This window comes from Oncorhynchus masou, chromosome 5 (genome assembly GCF_036934945.1).
Source record: "Oncorhynchus masou masou isolate Uvic2021 chromosome 5, UVic_Omas_1.1, whole genome shotgun sequence".
NCBI lineage: Eukaryota > Metazoa > Chordata > Actinopteri > Salmoniformes > Salmonidae > Oncorhynchus > Oncorhynchus masou.
This window is the reverse complement of record NC_088216.1, coordinates 69,681,490-69,696,675: the sequence shown is the minus strand read 5'-3', so window position 1 is coordinate 69,696,675 and position 15,186 is coordinate 69,681,490. Positions and strand designations below refer to the sequence as shown.

General features: G+C 45.7%; 1 protein-coding gene across 1 annotated transcript; it reads left to right on the top strand.

Moving 5' to 3' along the window:
- The first annotated feature begins 4,497 nt into the window (after positions 1–4,497).
- On the top strand, positions 4,498–10,437 carry LOC135540161 (inositol hexakisphosphate kinase 2-like). The gene is made up of 5 exons (XM_064966588.1): positions 4,498–5,147; positions 7,120–7,324; positions 7,825–7,979; positions 8,352–8,527; positions 8,657–10,437. Exons 1-5 carry the CDS (start codon positions 4,910–4,912, stop codon positions 9,203–9,205), a joined length of 1,323 nt encoding a protein of 440 aa, XP_064822660.1. The 5' UTR covers positions 4,498–4,909; the 3' UTR covers positions 9,206–10,437.
- The last annotated feature ends 4,749 nt before the right edge of the window (positions 10,438–15,186 follow it).

Below are 15,186 nucleotides of genomic sequence, written 5' to 3'. Positions count from 1 at the left end.
AATAAATTCAATTGATTAAACACGATTTGGAAAGGCACACTGCACACCTGTCTATATCAGGTCCCACAGTTGACGGTGCATGTCAGAGCAAGATCTAAGCCATGAGGTTGAAGGAATTGTCTGTAAAGCTTCAAGACAGGATTGTGTCGAGGCACAAATCTGGGGAAGGGTACCAAAACATTTCTGCAGCATTGAAGGTCCCCATCATTATTAAATAGAAACTTGGATCCACCGAGAGACTTCCTAGAGCTGGCTGCCCTTCTCAGGGGAGAAGAGCCTTGGTCAGGGAGGTGAGTTCCTCTGTGGAGATGGTTGTCTTTCTGGAAGGTTCTTCCATCTCTGCAGCACTCCACCAATAAGGCCTTTATGGTAATGGTAGACACTCCTCAGTAAAAGTCACATCATACCCTGCTTGGAGTTAAAGGACTCATGAAAAACAAGGTTCTCTGGTCTGATGAAACCAAGATTGAACTCTTCGGCCTGAATGCCAAGCATCACATCTGGAGGAAACCTGGCACCATCCCTACAGTGAAGCATAGTGGTGGCAGCATCATGCTGTGAGGATGTTTTTTAGTGACAGGGACTGGGAGACTCATCAGAATTGAGGGAAAGATGAACGAGCAAAGTACAGAGATTCTTGATGAAAACCTGCTCCACCCCAGTCAGAGCGTTCTGAAGGTTCACCTTCCAACAGGACAACAACTCTTAGCAAACAGCCAAGACAGCGCAGGAATGGCTTCGGGACACGTCCTTGAGTGGCCCATCCAGAGCCTGGACTTGAACCCGATTGAACATCTCTGGAGAGACCTGAAAATAGCTGTGCAGCGACGCTCCCCATCCAATCTGCCAGAGATGGAGAGTATTTTTTATATTTTTTAATATAAGAATAAGGCTGTAACATTAAACAAAAGTCAAGGGGCCTGAATACTTTCCGAATGCAGTTAAAATATAGGCCTTACACATTCCTAGAAGTAGCTTTACAAATCCAGGATGTTTTGGAGGTAAGCTCAATTCTGCCTACAGTGCTAGCTTGCTTGTTTACGAGCTACAGCCTTTGTCCATGTGTCCTTCATGGCCCCAGGATGCTCTCTGGGTTCACTACAGTAGTTCCTCCCTTCTGTCTGAAGTCACTCAGCACCTACATATTATCCCCACTCTAGTTACTCCTCTGTTCTGCTCTGCCCAACATGCCAGTACCCCTGGCCTCATGTTAGTATGAAACTAACCTTGCCCACCTCCTGCCCCCTATGAGCACTCCAGCACCACAATGTGCCCACCACCATACTCCAAGACATTCTGTCTGAGGCGCGCTGACATTCCACCACAACCCGACCTCTGTCGTTCCCCATGCAGCTTTGAGAAACTAGCATGGTGACAATAACCCCAGCTGAACAGCAGACCTGTCAGACCCTCAGTGTCACTGTTGACCAGGGATATTCAACTCTTACCCTACGAGGTCCGGAGCCTGCAGGTTTTCTGTTTAACCTGATAATTAATTTCACCCACCTGGTGTCCCAGGTCTAACCAGTCCCTGATTTAGAGGGGAACAATGAAAAAATGCAGTGGAACTGGCTTCGAGGTCTAGAGATGCGTTTGAGGGCTGTAGACAGATGTTTTTGACTTATTTGTACCTCCATACCATAGTTTGATAGGACATGTCAGTCAGTCACAGCTCCATAGGGTAGAATGTCATCCTGATCCTGTCTAGCTCTGCTGGCTGGAGGCTTCTAATCCATTTTGGAGTCTCCTGAGGATATTACCTCAAAAACGAGTCCATTGTTGTGCCCCTCCCTTAAAGTCTTGCAAGTCTCTTCAAAGTTCAGGCCAAAGTCAACATGTCAGCAGTGCTGGCAAGGACCATTGGTGTGAGAATGTTATTTGCCAGTAGGTCAGACATTATTGGCAAGACGTGTCATTTGGGGCTGTGACTGACATCTGTGTGCATTCTATGGAGACTGTGGAGGTGAAAATGACAACTTCCCTGAGCTCTGTGCTCCTATTGGGTTCCTGGTCTGTCAGCAGATCGCTGTGTCTTTGTCTCTCTGGAATACGACGACAGGAACACTCAGGGCATTAAACAATCTACCTCACTAATGGCCCCATGCCACGCTACTGCTCTTCAGCAAGTCCACTAGCATCGCTCTCTCTCTCTCTCTCTCTCTCTCTCTCTCTGACATTCTTGTGCCCATCCCTAACTTCTTGCAAGTGTCTGCAAAGTCTAGGCCAAAGTCAGCATGTCTGCTGGCAATAGGCTACTGTTGGCATGGATATTGACCAATGTTCAGGTCAGAGATGATTGGTCAAGAGACAAAGCCAGAGCAGTGTCAGTGTTTTGCTTCATTAGTGTTGTATAATGTACCTGACAGTCCCTTTGTGCCCTGTGCCGTCAACCTGTGTTTGTCTGTGTTTTATTTCCTGTTTTTTTTTCTCCATTTCCCCCTTTTCTTCCCTGTAGTTTTCCAGGATGCTGGATTAGAGATATTACTGTGGGGATTGCTGCTACTGCCTGTGATCTGAGGACAACCAGCCAGTGTCTATCCCCTCCTCTGCTACTGGGCCAGACACATGAGTGCACACACACACACACCCTACAGGTTAACAAACCATGCAACTTTATGCACAACGACTGCTTTTAACAATTTCCACAGAAAATGTTACAAAAACTAATTTAGTGGAAGAGCTTTGGTAATGGAATTACAGTCAAATCTTATTCAGGTTTTTATGTGACCAAAAACTCTGTTAAATATCTGCTGAATGAAGATTGAAATGTCTGCTGAAGACTGGGGAGTCAGCTATGACGTGGCACCTTAGCTTAGAAAACATATATTTTGGTTATTGAACTACAGTAAGTGAAGTGGATTTACACCTTGTAACAGAATTATGGTAATGGGATTACATCATGGGTCCCTGGTCTGTACTACACACAGAAATGCATAATTATGTTTGTCATTCTCCTCATGTTTCACAAGTTTGGTCATCACAGTGCAGCAGAGTACAATACAGCACAGTGGAGTACATGACAGTGCATTACAATGTACTGTACCACTGCATTGTATTAGACTACTCTATTGTGCTCTACTCACTGTACTGCACTGTGCTATCCAAACTTGTGAAACATTTGTCTATGATAGGTTCAGATTTGGTCCGGTCCGTCTGTGGGCGTTAACATCAAGGCCAGGGTGGACTGACCAACTTTCAACTACTGTTCAACTTCCATGGACATCCGGTGTCGGTCGGTCCTCAATAGGTGAGGCTGATGCTCACAGTAAATGATGCTCACAGTAAATGGAAAGAGAGGGGACTCGTGGTTATGTGTCTAAGAGCTGGGAGAGGTGACATTTAACTGGAGAGAGACAGACAGGGAGGGGAGGGGTTGCTGAACATAACAGTATGGAAGAGGGAGGACCGTAGAAGGTGACCCAACTGTGACTATTATGATTTCCCATTGTATCCAAATCAGTTGCAGTAATTCCCTTTAATATTTTTTGGGGTAAGAGTTTGAATTCATCATTCATAAACAGAATTGATATAGTAATTTGAACTCATTGCTAGGTCTACCATTACTTGATACTTCATTTCACAAAAATATAGACTCTTAGCTTTCATTTGACACCCAATTTGGTATGCTCCAATGAACTTCAAGTGTTGGTGCTCATGGGTCCTTTTCCATGGAAATGCCCCTACCTGTCCTGTTGTGACTGGCAATTGTGTGAATGAGGAGTTGGTATGTTCTCCCTTCTTGAAACAGATTAGCCTAGGCTACCACGAAGGGAAGGATTAGTGTCCGCCCTGCAGCTCAGGAAACACAATCACTCCCTGTTCTCTCGCTATTCACTGACTCTTTCTGCTGTACAGGGCCCTGCTCCCAGTCAGCATGTTTTGCCTAGCTAGTAGTTATAGGCAATGTTGGCAGTTTATCTTCAGAGGAATCTGGAAGACAACAAACACTGTTTTATGTTGCCCTTGAGACTACCTTTACCTTAACTGACACCATTATTTGCACCAGACTGCTGTTTGTTCTATAACAACATTCTGTGGCTCTCAATGTTAATTGTCATAATGCAAACCATGTGTTACTGTGTTTATCAGTGTTTTTGTGACATATTTGACTGTCTTTGCAAATGTCAAATGGCTGTATGTGGGGCTAGACTGTATGTGGGCTCTGGGTCTGCATTATTTGACCACCAGTCTCACCCTCTCAGCTGTTGGTCTGAATTAGAAAATGCAGCTTGTTGAGTGAGTCTTCTGTCATACAGAGCGAACAGCGGAGTTCAGCTCTGCCTTCATCCCTCCTCTCTCTGTTTCTCTGCTTCTTTCTTTTTTTCTCTCTCCCCTCCCCCAATCCCCTTCCATCCCTCTTTGTTTGCTTGCTCTCTTCCCTCAATGGGTACCACCCAACAACCTGCTTGTGATTGGTGGAAGTGGGCTGAGTGGGCGGATCTGTTTTTGTGCTTGTGAGGTTTTTTACCAGTCCGAGCGAGCGCAGGCTGTCAGTGTCAGAAGGGTTTCAGTGGGCAGCAGGCGAGACTTTCAGTCAGGCTGTGTCTCACTCAGATCACACTCTGCAGAGCAGACCTTCATTTTCAACCTCAGGACACAAAGGACTTTCTGTTTCTACACCACTCTGCCTACTTTCTAAGGCCAGGAGGAAAAAGGGGATTTAAGATTGACCAACGCTGAGCCGATATTTCTCATTCTCTCTCTCTTCCTCCTTCCAGTCACTGTTTGATTTCATCTTGCAGAATCCCTCCTGCACATAGGAGAGATCAGGAAAGGAGGGATCAAAATAAACATCAAAACAGAGAGAGTCTGCGTGGGTGGTCGTCCGACAGCCCTGCTGCACGGTGTCCCTGAGGAGGGAGGCTAATGTGCGTGGCATCACTGTGCTCCGGATCAGGGTCAGTGGAGAATGAGTCCGGCCGTGGAGGCTCAGACCATGCAGGCCAAGCAGCAGCAAACGCAGCATCAGCTACAACACTATCTGGAGAAAGGAGTCCCGCTTGAGCCCTTCATGCACCAGGTGGGGGGCCACTGCTGCGTGCTGCGTTTTGGAGAGCAGACCATCTGCAAGCCCCTCATCCCCCAAGAGCACCAGTTCTACAAGAGCCTACCCAGCGCCATGAGGAAGTTCTCCCCCCAGTACCGAGGTAAGACTGTACCCCCTAACGTCTACCACACCTCCACTGCCATCTACTGTGTGTGACTGGGCTGTATCTTTTGACCATATCCCATTCCCCCTCTCGCCTTTTCCTGATTGGTGTGGAATGCGATGTGAAAATAGGTTAGCTTATTATTGCAGGTGCATGCATTTTTTTTCTCTGCACTTCCTTGTTCAGGGTCCATGTTAGTGCATGGTATTATGATATAGGGTGTTTTTTAGGGAGTCGAACGGTGTCCCTTCACAGATGGATCAGGTGGGTTCTGTCAATTCTCTAAGGCCCAGGTTAGGACTTTGCAGCCAGCCAGGATGCTGTGCGGTAGGCGGTGCTGTTGGATCTGGCCACAGGAGGGCGATGTAGCAGTGGAGCACCACCAGGGTGTGCTGTCCTGTGTGTAGAAGCATTGGAGGTAAGTCACAGACAGGTAGGAGCTGTGTTTCTCTACCCAGAGAGAATACAGAGCAGGTAGAATTGCAGTATAGTACACATGAAGACCGTGTGTGTGTGTGTGTGTGTGTGTGTGTGTGTGTGTGTGTGTGTGTGTGTGTGTGTGTGTGTGTGTGCACGCAGAGAAATGCTTTCTAACATTTTCAGAAATAATTCAGCAAGGAGCGGGTTAAATCTATCATACGATGACATCAGTATCTAAGGCTTGAGGTTCAGAAGGCAGGGTCCTAACGTCCACCATATCTTGTTAACTCTCACTGTTCACCACCAGTGCTGCGCCTCCCCTCGGCTGTTTAGCCCTTTAACAGTGGGTTATCTAACACTACGGGTCACTGCAGCTGTTTGCCTTTAGTACCTGACAGACAAGTGAACCTGTGTGTGTAAACCGGGGGCTTTCTACCTCCTTTTTAACATTCTAAAACAAGGCTGTGGCTTGATACTCAGTTGTTTTGGATCTCATATACTCACACCACAAAATGTGTTCTGATCCTATAGGAGCCAATGAATCCTAGACTTTATCTCACTTTTTCATCTTCAACTGTTTTTCCCTTTGCGCTACTGTACCCTTCCATGTCAATTTGCAGCGGTTGTGTTCTATGCATCCCACCCCCAGAGGGGAATCATCCCCACAGAGAGAGGTTAGGGTGGTTTTGGATGTGGCAGGGTGGGGGATGTCTCATGAGGGAGGGGGGTTAGAATGTTGTACATACGGGATAGGCAGAATGACGTCAGAGTGACTGAGGGATTGAAATAGGCTTTGAGTTCATCCGTCTGGTTCATCTACAGAGACTATGTATGCTGCTGTGCTGTTCTCTCACTGTATAACTTGTCGTAAAGCAATATGCATAGGTTTACATGATTTGTGGTTTTTGGTACTCTGGTGTTGGTGACAGTGTGTTTAAGATGTTTGATTTTATTTACTGTGTAATAATATTACTACTATAATGGTTGGAGAAACCATCTCAAATCACTTCAAATAAATCTGATTTTTAACTGCATCTGCTTGAGCCTTGTGTGGTTTCTGTTTTGGAGTGACTTTCCTTTTCTGCATGAGTGATAGTATAATATTGTGTGTGTTTACACAACAACATACTGTACACATATATACACACAAGATTTCCACAATGTCACAGACTCTATGTGTTGTCTCCATGCCCCATATCGCCCTCTGCCTCTCTCTCTCTGTGTCTATGTGGAGTTGGGAGATCTGTATCTCTGTTTTGTTATAAAGTTGTTTGTCCAGGTCCTTTGATCAGGTTGAGAAAAGCCAGGGCAGACGGCTCTGTAAGTAAAAAAAAAAAAGTAAAAAAAGAATGCTGGACAGCAAAAATAGTTGGGGGTAAGACTCCAAATACTTCCCAGTTTCTTGTTTGCTGCTGAGAAATGAAAATAGTGTTTCATATAGAGACGGTCAAAGGAACCATTGCTGTTTCTATGAGGTTGATATCTTACGGGTTTGTCCTCTTCCTTTCCTCTCTCTCTCTCTCTCTCTCTCTCTCTCTCTCTCTCTCAGGTGTGGTATCTGTGGGTTTTGAAGAGGATGAAGAGGGCAACCTGTGTCTCATAGCGTACCCCCTGCACAGTGACTCTGGGGTTGGGCACCTGGAGAATATAGATCTGACGGTCAACGGCGAGCCATACAGTAAGATGCTGCACTGGGGCAACAAGCAGCTGTCTGCCCGGAGTCTGCTGGACTCACACGAAGACAAGGACATGAGGTGAGACGAGACGAGACAGATTGAAACTCTGTTACGGATACTTACTATGACACTGATGAAGAGACATGCAGGGCACCAGAGTTGGTGATTGTTATGGTGAACACACGCAATCACTGACACATAACTGACAGACTCACACTAACACAGAAAGCACTCTGAAATACAAGTAGGCAGGACCCATCTGATGTGAATAGATGGTGTGGCCAGGCTCGGGTTAGATAGAGCCAGATGGTTATGGAACAGAGCCCTGATCACCAGGCCAGCAGGGGCAGAGCACAAGGGGAAGGCTAAAGGGTAGGGAAGCGACAGGACAGTTGATACTATCTGACCAAGCATACACTTATAATATGCCGATCTTTGTCATGTACCTTCCATATAACATTACCTGACACCTATGTTGAGACACATTGTATCAAAGGTTCTAGAACGTAAACTTAATGGTACAATAGGGAGACTCCCTCCCTGCTCTCCACCCCGCCTGACTCCCCTCTCTTTCCCAGTCATAAGCATGAGGAGGAGGAGCTGGAGTGGCTGCAGCAAGAGGAGGTGCCTCTAGAAGGCAGCAACGCCATCCAACACAACCCCTGGAGACTCCAACTCCAACAGAAACACCTGCAGAGGATGAAGGAGAACGCCAAGCACCGCAACCAGTACAGTATCCTCTCATTACCATAACTACTCTAAACATCAGGCCATCCAGCACCTGCCTGCAGGGGTTTTCCATGTACTGTACCTGATCTTATTACTGTGTGCTACTGCCTATTTCTTCACTCTGCAGAATCTTGTGCCCAATGTAGCCTCAGAATCTTACATATAATGTACTTGTGACATCTTTGTGTTTAAGTGAAGTAGATTGATGTGAGGAAAGGCTAAAGATGGATTTGTGTCGGGTCCATCTGAATTAGTGTCCGCTGAGAGGGAGTCAGGTCTTCCTACCACATTAGTGGAGAGTTGTCTCCAACCAGGTCCATTAGAACATGTGATTCCCCTATGGCCAAAGGCTCCTTGACTCAGGACCCCTTCCCAGAATTCATCCTGCTGGAGAACCTGACGTGGCGACACACGGTTCCGTGTGTGCTGGACCTGAAAATGGGAACGCGGCAGCACGGTGACAATGTGTCCGAGGAGAAGAAGGTCATGCAAATCCGCAAGTGCCAGCAAAGCACCTCAGCCTCCATCGGAGTACGCCTCTGTGGCATGCAGGTGGGCACAATGTTAACTTGTGTGTTATTGATGGGGATGGGGCAGAATTGAAGAGCCTGACATGAGCTTAGTTTTAGATCAGCAGAAAAATTCATTTCTGAACCCTTCCATCTCCTACCTCTCTCTCAGGTATACCAGTCAGACTCGGGTCAGCTCATGTTCATGGATAAATACATTGGGCGTAAACTGACCCTGTCGGGCTTTAAGGAAGCCTTGTTCCAGTTCTTCCATGACGGGCGGCGTCTGCGGCGTGAGCTGCTCTCCCCGGTGTTGCGGAGGCTCAGGGAGATGCAGGCAGCCCTGGAGAGCTGTGAGTCCTACCGCTTCTATTCCTCCTCCCTACTGATCATCTATGACGGCGAGCCGCCCTGCACACACACACACAGGGCCCCCGAGGACGGTTTGTCTGAGGAGGAAGTGGAAGAGGATGAAGAGGCAGGTGCGTTTGGGTTTACCCGCAGTAGTAGTGGTAGCGCTGGTGGTGGGTGCCTGGCAGCCCGATCTGATTCAGGCCCTGACCCGGCGGTGGACGTGAGGATGATTGACTTTGCACACACCACCTGCCCCGACTTTGTGGAGGACAGTGTGGTGCACGAGGGCCAGGACAGTGGCTACATCTTTGGTCTGCAGAACCTCATCGCCATCATCTCCAAGCTGGAGGACCACAGCACAGACTAAAACAGTCTCTCTTTTGGACTCATGGAAGAAGCATCACACTGGACTACAGAGGCTGGCCTTAGGGGCATGCTGAACATTGCTGTAGCCTGTTTTCCACAAGGTCCTTGTTTCTGTTCTTGGTGCTTCTTTTGGGTGTTTTTGTTTGTGTCCCTGGGGGATAAAAAGGGCCCTGATAGTTCATGTTTAAAGAGACATTTGCGATCTTCAGTTAACTCAGTGAGTTGTCACCCTTGTCTGCTTACTCTTTTACAAACTTGATTATTTTACCCAGTGAAAAGAAGTCCATGACCGCAAGCACGGATTCCAACGGTTCCTGCTGCCTTATATACACACAAACACATGCACTGATGTTGTGTGCTACTGATGGGGCAGATTTGAGAAAGCAAAAGAGAGAAACTGCTGTACCTGTGTGAAATTAAAGTTGCTAAGGGAAAACATCTTCCATTTTTCTACTATACCAGTTTATTTTGCCATCCCGTTCTCTTTGGATTCAAAGAAGAGACTGCGGTGTATTCAGATTGTGATCTAATAGCTTACAGAGGCCTTTTACAGGTAACTGCCCAAATCAAGGAAGCACCAACATAGTGTCTTTATGGGCCACCACGAGCCAGAACAGTAGATAGATTCTACTTTATTGCGACACCATTCTTCCACAATAAATTCCATAATATGTTGTTTTATTTATGGTGGTGTAAAACGCTGTCTCGTGCTGCTCCGTAATCTCCTATAAGTGTTCAGCTGGGTTGAAATCTGGTGACTGAGACACACCACAAAATAAAAAATTATACTAAAATATAAACACCCTATTAACCCCCTGTGCTCCTTTGTGACCCCTCTTTCAAAGTCACTGAGATCTCTTCTAGCCATAGTAGACAAACTAGTGGGCAACTGGGCATTTTCATACATGACCCTAAGCATGATGGGATGTTAATTGCTTAATTAACTCAGGAAGCACACCTGTGTGGAAGCACCTGCTTTCAATATACTTCGTATCCCTCATTTCCTCAAGTGTTTCCTTTATTTAGTCAGGTACCTGTAGGTCTATTTATTTGACATGTTTCTTAAACTAAAACATGTAAAAAACAAAGTGAATGGAGATACAAAGACTACATTCCATGTTATTAATCTGATTATTAATTAATATTGTTGTTTTATGTTCAGATATCTCCTATCTTGTATCTGTCTTGTCCACATTTTGTTGGAGAAATAAAACAATTTTTGGTTGTGGCAAATGCTCTGCCCTCTATTTCTATCCCTTTGTGTGCTAATACCGTGTTATACAGTGATGTAGGGCTTCATCTCACTAAATCCAGACAACAACCAGCAATGGGTTGAGTGCCTAAGGGGTGTAACGGTAAGTGACATTTTCAAAATTGTACAGAAGAGTAAAACAACTTGTATTGCTAGTGTTTTCTGCTTCTACAGTAAAACAGCCATCTTGCTGGAATCCATAGTTGGTGAAACTGCCACATCAGTTTGATATATTACAACAACAAAGAAGTTACTTCAAACAACCAACACTTTCTTTCCCTCGGACATCATTGCACGCAAGATAGAACACCACAATATGTTCTGCAATTATAATAGAATACTTATTGCGCTGCAAGTCGCTTCTCTGAATAAAGACGCTGCGGACAGCTGCGCCCGGGTGGCGCAGCGGTTAAGGGCGCTGTACTGCAGCGCCAGCTGTGCCATCAGAGACTCTGGGTTCGCGCAATGTGAGGTCGCGACCGGGAGGGCCGTGCGGCGACGCACAATTAGCCTAGCGACGTCCGGGTTGGGCCGGACCAAGGTTGACAGGTACACATTGGCGCGGCTGGCTTCCGGGTTGGAGGTGCGCTGTGTTAAGAAGCAGTGCGGTTAGTGCGGGTGGTTGGAAGCAGTGCGGCTGGTTGGGTTGTGTATCGGAGGACGCATGACTTTCAACCTTCTTCGCCCGTATGGGAGTTGTTCTCCTATACTACAACAATTGGATACCACGAAAAGGGGGTTAAAAAAAGACGCTGGGGAAGATGCAGATTTCAACCCCCACAGTGAAATGTCACTTGTCTTTTTGGAACCAATGAAATATACTAATTTACTTCAACACTGCGAAACGTACTCCCACCGAATCCAATTGGTTGTAATGGCTCTTCATGTTTTTACATGGAAAACTAGTGTAACTGATTTATAATAGAAAGCTGGCAATGCTCTTAGTTTACATTTATTTGATGGAGGGGAAAGGTCATATTGTGTGGGTGAGTGATGACTGGGAATGCCTCACAGTGCCCGCACATTTATGAAAGATTTAATCCAGGATTAGTTTGGAGAACTGCAGCTCCATAATGTCCATCATGATGCATTCCCACCACCACCTGCTTAGTCAGGGGAAAGACCTGGCCACAGGGTCAGACTGCTCTCCGATAACATCTAAGAATTGAGGCTGGAATTCCCATCTAAATAACAGGAGTATCACTTTCAGTTTATTAAAATGTCAGATGGTCCTTTTATCATAATCCCATTGGGCTGCTGAGACACAAAGGCTCGACTCCAGAGCGTCACAAATGCTGTACATAGCTACATGATCCAGAGAGGAATATAGAGACTGTGTATGTGATGGAGGCAGATGGGGCTGGTACTACAATGTGAGGTCATGAGATGAGAGATGAGGGGAGATTGTGTCTCTGCCAGCCACGGTCAGGTCCTAACCAGTCTGAAGAAAAAAGGAGAAGAGAGTGAATCAGCCAGTCTTGGGAGGAATGGTATGAGTCACAGGCTTCTGAAAACACGTGATTCACTCATGGAATGGATCCCTAACACTCAGACAGCTCTTCTCTCTCTCTCCTGAGTACACAGCGTTGATAGACCATTATCTGCCTTAGTGCTCTCTCTCTGGGAAACACAGCAGCTCAACTTTGTCTTTCATGCTATGTGCTCTACTTCAATACATAGCATGTATGGGGGACTGACCATCAGAGATGCTTTCTCCTATACACACATGCCATTTTCTCTGTTTATCAGTGCTTGTTGCTATTTGTCTCTTGTGTCTCTGGTTAGGTTGACTGATGTTAGGGAAGTCTCATGTTATGAAATGTTAAACCTCGGTACCGTTTGTGGAGCAGGTCTGACCCACTGGCTGATGTGCCCCAGAGGACACTGCTCCAATTTCAGGGTAAACGGCTGGGTGAAACAGGGTGGGGGGGTACTCCACATTCCTGTGAGAGAGATGGGGGGATTAGATTGAGTATAAACTGTCATATTTTAGTCTCTTGGAAAGTGGTTTTAGGTGATGATGTAACAGAAAAGCCACCGAGTAGACTGTTTTATCTACTAGGCTGAATGCGTTGTCCATGCCCTTCTTTATAACTATGCTCAGGCTATCAATGCAAATGGCCCAGTTGTATAACAGTGGTACATAATCACTATGGCAACAGCAGTGTACCATTTTTAGGTTTTCTCTGAAGCTGAGGATAAAGTGGTGTCCTAGAATTTCAATGTTTGATTATACAACATCAAACACTCACCTCTATTTCAAACAAAAGTATTTACAGTATATTCGGTAAGTATTCAAACCCCTTTTTCCACGTGGCAGCAATTACAGCCTCAAGTCTTCTTGGGTATGACGCTACAAGCTTGGCACACCTGTATTTGGGTAGTTTATCCCATTTGTCTCTGCAGATCCTCAAGCTCTGTCAGGTTGGACAGGGAGCGTTGCTGCAAAGCTATTTTCAGGTCTCTCCAGAGATGTTCGATTGGGGTTCAAGTCCAGGCTCTGTCCTTGAGTGGCCCAGCCATTCAGAGATTTGTCCTGTAGCCACCCCTGCGTTGTCATGGCTGTGTGCTTAGGGTCATTGTCCTGTTGGAAGGTGAACCTTCGCCCCCCAGTCTGAGTTCCTGAGCAGGTTTTCATCAAGGATCTCTTTGTACTTTGCTCCATTCATCTTTCCCTCGATCCTGACTAACATACCCACAACACGAAAAAACATCCCCACAACATGATTCTGCCAACACTATGCTTCACCGTAGAGATGGTGCCAGGTTCCCTCCATATATGTCGCTTAGCATTCAGGCCAAAGAGATCAATCTTGATTTCATCAGACCAGAGAATCTTGTTTCTCATTGTCTGAAAGTCTTTATGATTTTGGCAAACTCCAAGTGGGCTGTCATGTACCTTTTTTTACTGAGGAGTGGCTTGCGTCTGGCCATAAAGGCCTGATTGATGGAGCACTGCAGAGATGCTGGTCTTTCTAGAAAGTTCTCCCATCTCCACGGTGGAACTCTAGAGCTCTGTCAGAGTGACCAAGGCCCTTCTCCACCGATTGCGCCGTTTGACCGGGCAGGCCAGCTCTTGGAAGAGTCTTGGTGGTTCCAAACTTCTTCCATTTAAGAATGATGGATGCCACTGTGTTCTTGGGGACATTGAATGCGCCAAAAAAATGTTGGTACCCTTCCTCAGATCTGTGCCTCGACACAATTCTGTCTCAGAGCTCTACGGACAATTCCTTTGACCTCATGGCTTGGTTTTTGCTCTGACATGCACTGTCAACTGTGGGACCTTATATAGACGTGTGTTCCTTTCCAAATCATGCCCAATCAATGGAATTTACCACCGGTATACTCCAATCAAGTCGTAGAAACATATCAAGGTTGATCAATGGAAACAGGATGCACCTGAGCTCTATTTCGAGTCTCATAACAAAGGGTCTGAATACTTATGTAAATAAGGTATTTCTGTCTTATTTTTATAAATTAGCAAATAATTTCAAAAACAGTTTTCACTTTGTTATTATGGGGTATTGTGTGTAGATTACTGATGAACTATTTTTATTTTATCCATTTTAGAATAAGTCTGTAATGTAACAGAAAGGAGGAAAAATACTGAATCTGAATACTTTCCTGAAGGCAGCGTATGCTGCACGTCCATTATTTGTCTGTTTATGTAATTCTCCAGTGAGTTACATGTGCTTCACCTATACTTCAAAACTGAGTTTTAGCTCTCCTATTTTTCTTCCTAAACCTCATTCTGCCTCCTCTAAAGGACAGAGATATCTACAATTTCCTAACATGTGTGTCAAGCCCGAAGGCCATTCTTAATATACACTCCCTGGTTAACTTGGGTCACTCCTGGGCCTCGCACAGTATCAGTCTCATACCGTTTGCCTGAAATCAAAAGGAGACAGAATGCTGCAGAATATAAGCTTAGTTTCTCATGCATAAACCCTTCCAACTGAGTCCCCCACAAACACCCAATTTTATACACACACACACTTACATGCCTGCCAAAACTCACGAACACATAGACAGATTAAGAGTTCCGGGAAGACCAAGTTGGGCACAACAAGAAGCATGCAAATGTCAAAAGGCATGAAGGGAAATAATAAACAAATTTAAACAAACAGATTTGTACAGCTCATCTTTGTTGGACTGAGTAGACTATAGTTTGATGGATGCAGACTTCCCCGCAACACCAATTCCCATCAGTCCCATCGCTCACTCAGTCCCTCTGACTTCTTTCAGACAGGTAGGTACTCAGACAGTCACAGAATCCCTCTCTGTCGCGCAAAGGCTTGTAAGGGCTAACTCACATTTCTTGTGTGCTCTGCTGCTTTTGCCTCTCGTAATGGAGTATGCATGGTTTAGTTAGTTCTCTGTCAACACCTGCTAAAATGTAAACCCATTTGATCCTGATATAACACCTTTGTACACTACTCCCAGTCAAAAGTACTGTACTGTGACCTTGGAATCACTTTGGGCCAGATTCAGACTTGCCTTTTCTATGCATGCCGTTCCTACACACTTCTCAGTATTTGGTATTCAGACGTAACATCATGCAGGTGCGTAATGTGCTTTGCAGGCGTGGTTCCCTTGCACGTGCAGAAAACACATTTAATTCCACCTCTGAAAACCCTCCCACCTGCTGGCCAACAGATTTTCTTGTGGGGTTTTCATTCAATAGGGTTTTCAGTACATTTATGACAAGCCATTCTTTTTAATTTGGTGTA

Excerpts from the sequence above, each read along its gene's own strand:
- LOC135540161 (XM_064966588.1), top strand. The coding sequence starts at position 4,910 with ATGAGTCCGGCCGTGGAGGCTCAGACCATGCAGGCCAAGCAGCAGCAA. Across the intron at positions 5,148-7,119 it reads GTTCTCCCCCCAGTACCGAG|GTGTGGTATCTGTGGGTTTT; the intron begins GTAAGACTGTAC and ends TCTCTCTCTCAG. Across the intron at positions 7,325-7,824 it reads CACGAAGACAAGGACATGAG|TCATAAGCATGAGGAGGAGG; the intron begins GTGAGACGAGAC and ends TCTCTTTCCCAG.